A 9,093-nucleotide genomic window follows, 5' to 3' on the forward strand; every position below is an offset into this window, starting at 1 on the left:
GTGGGGGTGCAAGATCTAGAGTTTGATGGCGTGTCCAAGGTGTCGCCCTAGGCTGATTCGTTCAACGGTAATGGTTTTGCCTTTGGCGAGCCTCCTTCGAGGTCCACAAAGCTGCATATCAGTGATGGAGCCACGTCGAGCTCAGGTGTGGAGGTGATGCGTCTTTTTCTTCTTTTTTTATTGGCTGCTATGGTGATGCCAAAAGCAGGTGACGAAGCAGGCGACGGGCATTGGTGTCAAATTAGAGATATCTTTGGTCTTGCTTGTAATTTGAGTTTTTGACTTACCTTCCTTCGTGCAATAACTGTTGTTTTGCTGTATTGTACGATCGCTTATACTGAATCATTATGATATAATAAATAGGACGCGTATTACCGTGAGAAAACCCCGAAGAAACTCTTCGGACTTCATTATTATTATTATTAGTTATGGATACAGTACACTGCAGAGGTCAAAATAAGTGAGCTGTAGGTACAAGTACGGTGGCAGTGTATTTTATTCCGAGAAGACTATGGCCATGACCGTACATGACTAAGGCCTTGTCAGCAGCTCTCATACGCCGCTGGCTCGGAAGAGCCTCATGAACCCAAAGGTGACGGCCATGGCGGCCAGCCCGCCCACCACCACCCGCGCGCACGACCTCGCCACGGGGGCCCGGCCGAGCACGGCGCCCACGCATCCGAACGCGGCCAGCGCCAACGTCGCCACGACGACCACCACGGCGACCCGCAGGTTGTAGCCCACGATGAACCCGGCAACCAGCAGCGGTAGGAGCGCCCCGACAGAGAAAGCCAGCGCTGAGGCCGCGGCGGCCTGTGCCGGGCTTGGCAGTGCCTTCTCCTCGTCGCCGCCACGCTTTCCGGCCTGGTCCAGCTCCGCGATCTCCACGTCGCGCTGGGAGCAGACGGACACGTACTCTCCAATGGCCATGCTGCACGCCCCCGCCAGGAGGCCCGCGAACCCGGACACGACCATGGCCCGCGCCTCGGGCTTGACGGCGCTGACGCCGAGCATGAGGGAGGCCGTGGAGACCAGTCCGTCGTTGGCACCCAGCACCGCCGCGCGCAGCCAGTTTGCGCGCCCCGTGAAGTCGATGGACGACTCGGACTCGTCGACGTCACCGCACACCACAGCCGGGTTCTCGGCGTCGGCCACGGCGACCAGCTTGGTGTCGTTCACGGCCATGGCGACTAGGAGCTTGTGAGATGGATAGAGATGGTTGGGTTCGCGGTGGTAGTAGCCGTATGCAGTGGCAGGCCGCAGTAGTGTGGCGAACACACGCTCCCCTGGCGTGGTTTTATAGTGAAGGTTCGTGTGTTGCTGTGGGCATTGCCGGTCTTCTTCTTTTTCTCCGCTGGTGTTGGGATTTCCAGCTTTCATGCCGCTATGGCTAGTGCGTACATGCAGCCACACATCCTTTCCCTTCGGTATTGCGCGCCCGTGGCCACCAGGAGCACACAGCTACACTAATCGATGCATTGTGCTTGCTGAGTGTACATCATATCGAAGGCGTTTACAATGACTAGCGATAATTTGGTCGCTTGTTTGCTCCTACATAAAAATGGTTTTAAATTTCAGTTCTAGAATTTTTTTTTTGCTACACTCGAAATCACTGAATTTCATTGAATCTGATCATCATTACATTTGGGTCATGGTACTAAATTTTCCATTTGAATTTTATCGAGATCGAACCAAATAATTTGTGTGTACTACCACAATTGCTGAAATATTTTGACAATGAAATAATCGTTCAATGAACATTTGTTCGTTCAATTAAACTTGCATGAATCTTAACGTTCAGATTGGATGGTTCTTAGTACGGACTAAAACAACTAGTAGTATTTACTTTCCAGTTGCATGGGAAATAGTGAAACTGTTTCCTAAGAAAACAATTGGCGTTGTTAAAAACGAAAACTCCTTTGTAGAGACTTCCAGATTATCTCTTCACACGCTTTATAAAATGCAGACTCCAGATTTGATATAGGGAAACATTTGCAAACGGTGCGCCGGCCGAGCGTTCGGCCGGTCGCCACGCTCGCGTTGCTACGCAGTCCTGGCCCAGTCTTGGCCCACCACCCACAAAGCTAAGTCTATCCCCCCACCGCTTTCATCTTATCCTCTCGCATATTCTAGAGACCACAGAGGCGTCTCATCCTTCAATCCCCTTTGCTCAATCTCTCTCCCCTCTCTTCTTGTGCTCTCTCTTCAAGAATCCACACCCAATCCTCATGAAATTGAGTTCGTTTTTGTTGCCTTATCTGTTTCCCGCGATTTTTTCCACCATAGATCCATGAGAAGGGGTGAGCTCGTTCATGTTTTTTGCTTTTCTCTCTCTCTCGTGTCCTGCGCAGTACGCCATGGATCCACGGCGTTGAGCTCAGGTACATGCTGCACACACATGCTCGGCTCCTTGGAGCTGCGAGCAAGGGGCCCGACGACTGGGCTGCAAGCTCGCGCACCCCGCGACGACGGCGACCGGTTCCCGCTCAGGCAGCGATGCTGGAACCGGCGAATTAGGGAGTTGCAACCGGCAGATGACGATGCTGGAACCAGTGTCCCCTGATGCTGGAACCGGATGCGTCCTGGGGAGGCGACGCATTTTTTGCTGGAACCAGCCTTTATTTTTGCTGGAACCGTCTTTTTTTTGCTACAATGGGCACTAGTCTTTTTTTTGCAGTGAGGCTATTTTGCTGGAACCAGCATTACTTTTTGCTGGAACTGGCTAATTCATTTGCTACAATTGGCTTATCGCTTTTTGCTGCTGAGATTTTTGCTGGCACCACCATTAAGTTTTGTTGGAACCGGCAATCTATTTGCTTCAACCAAGTACCAGAGGTTTTTGTTGCATTCGATTTTTGCTAGAAATAGCATCAAGTTTTGCTGGAACCAACTTTTTTTTTGCTTCAACCGTGTATAGGAAGTTTTTGTTGCTTTTTAGATTTGTTTTTGCTGGACATGGCGGTGGCGGTGCAAGTCAATGACGGCGGCGAGCCGGAGATAGGGACACCGGAGATGCTGCAACCATGGTGACCACATGCTGGAACCCGTCTGTGTTCGAGCTGCAACCATGGCGAGCGGAGGCAGCCGAGATGAGCGCAATGGCACGAGCGCCGGCGAACACGGGTGGGCGGGCGCAGTGGCACAGGTGACCGGCAAGCACGAGATGCCGAGGACAAGTGTGGACGGCCGGCGAGCGCGCATGGCCGTCGAGTGCAGGCTGGCGAGCGTGGATTCTGGTCGCTACCTTTTTTCCAACGTGGTTGACTTTTTAGAGACAGAGGAAAAGTTGTATCGTACGGTTGAAAAAGTCTGCATCGTACGCTCAGCAGCTGACCGGCCGAATTTTGGGCCGGTGCGCCGGCCCGCCTATCACTGCCCTTTGATATATGTTTATCTTTTTATATCTTTCTTAAGCAGTATTGCCATTACAAATGCATGTGAAAGAAGGTCGGATTAACCCGGAGAAGTGATCTAAAAGTGGATTTGGCCTAAAGTTTCAGGATATGTTGGACCCAAGATTTTACCCACCCAATAGTATAATGCACTAACTAAATCAAAACTGTCTCTCATAAAAATACATAATGGAAATGTGCATGTATTGTCCACACTAATGTTGTGGGTGCTTTCTTTCAGAAACCCGATGGGAATGTTTGTTGCTTCAGAAAAAAATTAACACTGGTGGCCAGGATCAAGGCGGGCAGACCTATACCGCATGAGAACGGTGCGATAGCTCCCAAGTGTCCCTACACCTTTTTAATAGTAAATTCAAAAAAATATAAAACCCTGGGAGTTGAAAACCCACTCTCATAGCGCATCATGAATAATCCACAACACTCGACGGTCTTGTATGCGAAGACCGCTAGGACAACACCACACAAAGGAGGTAGAGATAGCCTGCCGCAGCACGCTATCGAAGAAGTAGACACATGCAAGACATACTATGAAATAGGGTGCGAACTAGATAATCTTTGTGCCTATGGAAACTTGCAGAGCAAGGGCCATGGAGAGTGGCGCAATGGCGGAGCATGGGCAAATTCTTGTAGAGGTGATGGGCTAGAGGGTGACCATCAAGATTTGAGCTAATTTTTATTGGTTATACAGACCATCCATTAAAAGTTAAAAATAAAATCTCCTAGGGCTAGGGACGGCCTCCCAGATTGGGCCTCACTAAGCAATAAGGGCAGCTCTAGCACATGCGCAATACGTGGTCAGTCACTATAGTCACTTCTAGTATGTCGATCAACACACAAAATGATACTCTACAAAGTCTGTCATATGTCCCGCGACCGCCATATATTATGGACCTCGCTCCATAAACGACCTCATAGCCTTCAAATATGAAGGTTGTGGAAGCCACGCTCGTAGCTCGCTCCAAACCCAACTACCGGCACAGGAGGAAAGTTTCATCTTCTTCCTCCTCATGCTATATGCAGGATTTGAAGCAACGCGGGCAACCATGCACCAATAGAGAGGGGAGAACATGACCGTCAACCACCTGACAAATAAATGACACGGCTGCTTCCTCAGATTCTGGTGGGAGCTCGTCAGATAACTATCACCATCAACATCTTCTAGCTTGCTTGCTAGGCTATAAGGCGTGTGAGTAGGGCAAGAGGAGGCTTGTAAGTTGGCCGACATGAGGCGTGTGAGCAGCGAGATCGCATATCACCGGGAAAAGCGCCCTTGATGGCCGCCCGCCACCTCCCCAACTGCCCATTTAATGGAGTGCACAGTGGCCTATACTGATGCTCCTCTCTCTCCCTTAACCATTCCTCCCTCGAGCGCCTCCCAATCCCTCCCGCCCACCTCCAATCCACCACTTCATCGTCCATGGCATAGTGGAAGGAGCTCCCGGTCATCTTCAATTTTGGGGATGAGGAGGAGAAGTAGCCGGAACCATTGGTTCCCTTTTTGGACTTGTATGGCGTGGCAGTGGAGGAGTGGCGAAAGGGGGATGCGGAAAGGGAGCGGCGGATTGGGACCACGCATACGCCCTCGTCGCCGACACAAATGCATGGTCAGCGCGTCATGAGCATGTCGAGGTCCTTCTGAAACATCGAGGCCCACAAATTCTGCTGGTGACGCGTGACCATCCTTGGACGAGGTCGTTGAGGCCAGTTCCTGGGCCATCGAGGCCCGCATGGCCGCATTCCTCACCCCCGGTGGGGAATCGAGACGCCACAGTTGTCGCTGTGGCCACAAGTAGCTTAGTGCTCGGGTACATTATTAGTTTAACTAATTAGTTTTTCTATGAACGTAAGCCGCGACGTGACTATTTTTTCGCTTCTGTTATAGGAATGAAATTGATGTTTTTGGATGTGTGCTATGAACCAAGTGTATTCTGAGTTAGAGATAATTGAGGAAGAATCTATGATCCAATGACAGACGCATCCTATTTTAATGGAATTTATGTAGATTGGTATTTGATGATTATGAGTTTGTGCACGCGTTACAAAGGCCTGCCAATATGATGTCTCTACTAGAGTTGTTCCAAGGTCCACCAGAAGAGAGATGTCACAGCTTCACCGCTGCAGAAAGCACGACAAGTACTAGCAAGGCCGATACTTGAGGCGGGTTGCTTGAGGGTTGAGGCACTTGTTCTTGGCCTGGGGGCTTGGTGGTGATGCGTGACCCAGAGAACATAGAGGGGGGTAAGAGCATCTACGGCCATCGACACCTAATCCAGGCCCTCAAACACCCATGGACACGCCAGGGCGCGTCCGAGGGCAGTGACCGGCAGCCCTTAAATTTCGTTCTGTGCATCCGAATACCTCCTACTTCAAACCTTAAATCCATATACAAAGCATGCAAACGAGTAAAACTACTTGCTACGTAGATCAACTACAACCTACACTACCTACTCCTCCTCGAAGATGTCCACGATCTTCATGCCCGGCTCCAGGTACATGGGCGGTAGCCACAACTCCGGCTCCTGTGGCACCTCCGCGTCGGCCTCCGACCCAGTTCGACAAAAAGCGCGTCGGTCTCCGCCCGTTCTTGCCGGATGAACCGCTGGTTGTCCTCGACATGCGCCTCATCCTAGATGAACCCCAGGTTTGCAATTTTCTCGTCATCTCCATCGCTTGGGACCCCTCAAACTCCACCATGCCATCCTCCGTGGCAAAGCCCGCAACCGGCTCTGGCTCCGCCGCGTCCTCATCCTCCTCCTCCATGGGCTCCGGCTACTACTCCGACTCTGGTTGTTGCTCCCCTCCTCCCTCTTCGGCCCTGGCGAATCCGAACACAGGCCCGCTGCGATCTGGGCGGGACGCCTCGCACGGATCTGCTTGATTATCTAGAAACACCGCTCCGGCGTTCGCCTAGCATAGGTTGTCTTCTTCTGCTGGCCATGGCGGAGACTGACGGCAAGAAAAGAGGGAGGCGGAGAGGGAAAGATGTGGATGGGTTCTGGCTGGCGGCACAGAGAGTGAGGAAGTGGGTGTGGCTAGGGCTGGGTGACGCCGTCCGGTTAAATAGCGGAACCTTGGCCCTCGGGCGGCGAGCTAGAGCAGCACCACGCAGACTTTACACCCCCACTGGAGGAGACGCTTGCCGAACCATTGGTTTTCCGGCCGATTACGCGTGGGACCAGATCGTCTGGCTGATGTAGTGGATGAGCCCGGGCGCGCATGGGACGGCCATATCCTTTTCAGATTTGGGTTGGATATGAGGGGCGGCGGTTAGACCAGAAGTTTGAGGCGGTTTGAGGAGCCTGTCTGAGTCATTTTTTTACCAAGCCTTCCGTCCGGGCGTTTGAGGTTGGTATGAGGCGCCCGACTGTAGATGCTTTAAGTGCGAACTTTTCGCCAATTGAAGGATTGTACACGTGCCTATTTGCTCTTTGGCACGGAAATGTTGTGTCTCATCCTTTGAAACAATTCTCATACACGGAGTGGAATTAAAATCACCTAGTGCTATAGTACGATTTTAAACGTTTTCATTTGACGTTTGATTACTACTTTATTACACGGAAGAAAATAAGTAGGCCGCCGCCGTAGGTCCAAGTACGTTTGGCTAGTGCTTTTTTTTGACCCTGTGACAGTAGAACAATTGTTCTACGGTACTTTTATTAATATAAAATTATGTACAAATGGACGTTGGCTAGTACTATGTACTGTATTTTATTCGGAGAGCAATTTTGATGACGGACAAAGAGCTTTTCTAAGAAAGAAAGGGTGTCCTCGCGCAGCCGCCCAGAGCGTCTTTTTTCGCCGCCGTCCTCCGGCGGCTCCCCTCCACCGACGACTTGGTCATCGGTGGTGAGTATTGGCCGTCAGATCCACGCGTGTGGATAGTTTAGGTCAAAGTAGTTTAGTTTTTAGGTTGTTCATCATCTTGGCTTCACCGGCAGCGATGACGGCGCTGAATAAAGTCTTTTTAGATTCTACTCCGACGAGGCAATCGATCCTATTGTTTTGATGGATTTGGATTTCACTCTGTTCAAGCAAGGAAGGTGCGGCGGCGGTAGCATCCTCGTGATGGATCTGTGTCCCCGGGCTCCATCATCTCGAAGGCGTTTGCTCCAGTGTCAGCGCGGAGCTTGGGAGGTAGTCCAAAAGGGGATACATATTGTGGTCTGCATCAGCGGCATCTGGAAGATGGTGGATCATGGGCTGGATTCGTGGTACGTACTGCATGCCAGGTATAGTTTCCTCCTCCGACGTCTTAGTCATGTGGGGGTGCCAAATCCGGAGTTCGACGGTGTGTCCAAGGTGTCGCCCTATGCTGATTCGTTCAACGGTAATGGTTTTGCCTTTGGCGAGCCATCTTTGAGATCCACAAAGCTGCATATCAGTGATGGAGTCGCGTCGAACTCGGGTGTGGAGGTGATCCGTCTTTTTTTTTTCCTTTGTTGGATGCTATGATGGTGCCAGAAGTAGGTGACGAAGCAGGTGACGGGCGTTGGTGTCAAACTTAAAGGTTTCTTCGGTCTTGTTTGTAATTTTAGTTTTTGACTGGCGTTCCTTCATGCAAAAATTATTGTGTTGCTTTTTTTTCAATTCCCCAGGTTGGTATGTACGATAGCTTATATTAAATCCTTATCATATAAATATGACACGTATTAGGTATTATCACAAGAAAACCCCGAAGAAACTCTTTGAACTTCATTATTATTATTATTATTATTATTATTATTATTATTATTAGTTATGGATAGAGTACACTGCAGAGGTCAAAATAATTGAGCTGTAGGTACAAGCACGGGGGCAGTGTATTTTATTCCGAGAAGACTATGGCGATGCCCGTACATGACGTACGTACGGGAGGACGGCGACTAATCTGACAGTCTCTCATACGCCGCTGGCCCGGAAGACCATCATGAACCCAAAGGTGACGGCCATAGCGGCCAGCCCTCCCACCACCACCCGCGCGCACGACCTCGCCATGGGGGCCCGCACGAGCACGGCGCCCACGCATCCGAACGCTGCCAGTGCCAACGTCGCCACGGCGACCACCACAGCGACCCGACGGAGAAAGCTAGCGCGGAGGCGGCCGCGGCTTGCGCCGGGCTGGGCAGCCCCTTCTCCTCATTGCCGCCGCGCTTGCCATCACGGTCCAGCTGCGCGATCTCCACGTCGCGCTGGGAGCAGACGGACACGTACTCTCCGATGGCCATGCTGCACGCCCCCGCCAGGAGGCCGGCGAACCCGGACACGACCATTGCGCGCGCGTCGGGCTTGATGGCGCTGACGTCGAGCATGAGGGAGGCCGTGGAGACAAGCCCGTCGTTGGCGCCCAGCACCGCCGCGCGCAGCCAGTTGGCGCGCCCGGCGAAGTCGATGGACGACTCGGAGTTGTCGACGTCGCCGCACATCACGGCCGGGTTCTCGGCGTCCGCCACCGCGGCCGGTTTTGTTCACGGCCATGGCGTCCGGGAGCTTTTTTTTTTCAAACCGGGCCTCCCCTTTCCATTACTTTATCATAACGGAAATACATTGTCTGAGGAACTGAAACCAGCAGGGCTAAAAGAAAGAGAAAAAGCGAGTTCAGGGCAACATCAGGAAACCCACTATCTGCGCCTGTCATCAGGAACAACAGATCATGGGGCGAAAACCTGATGTCACCCAAACTGTACACTACGGACACCTACAC

At 51.7% G+C, this 9,093-nt stretch overlaps 1 protein-coding gene and 1 pseudogene across 1 annotated transcript; both read right to left on the reverse strand.

The window, feature by feature from the left end:
• Positions 1-203: 203 nt before the first annotated feature.
• On the reverse strand, positions 204-1,257 carry LOC109781040 (vacuolar iron transporter homolog 5-like). The gene has a single exon (XM_020339619.4). It carries the CDS (start codon positions 1,183-1,185, stop codon positions 553-555), a length of 633 nt encoding a protein of 210 aa, XP_020195208.1. The 5' UTR covers positions 1,186-1,257; the 3' UTR covers positions 204-552.
• A 7,034-nt stretch (positions 1,258-8,291) lies between these two features.
• Positions 8,292-8,851, reverse strand: LOC109748484 (vacuolar iron transporter homolog 5-like; annotated as a pseudogene).
• Positions 8,852-9,093: the final 242 nt, after the last annotated feature.

Source organism: Aegilops tauschii, chromosome 2 (assembly GCF_002575655.3).
Source record: "Aegilops tauschii subsp. strangulata cultivar AL8/78 chromosome 2, Aet v6.0, whole genome shotgun sequence".
Classification (NCBI taxonomy): domain Eukaryota; kingdom Viridiplantae; phylum Streptophyta; class Magnoliopsida; order Poales; family Poaceae; genus Aegilops; species Aegilops tauschii.

Bases quoted from the DNA above. Each gene is read 5' to 3' on its own strand.
- LOC109781040 (XM_020339619.4), bottom strand. From the start codon at position 1,185: ATGGCCGTGAACGACACCAAGCTGGTCGCCGTGGCCGACGCCGAGAAC.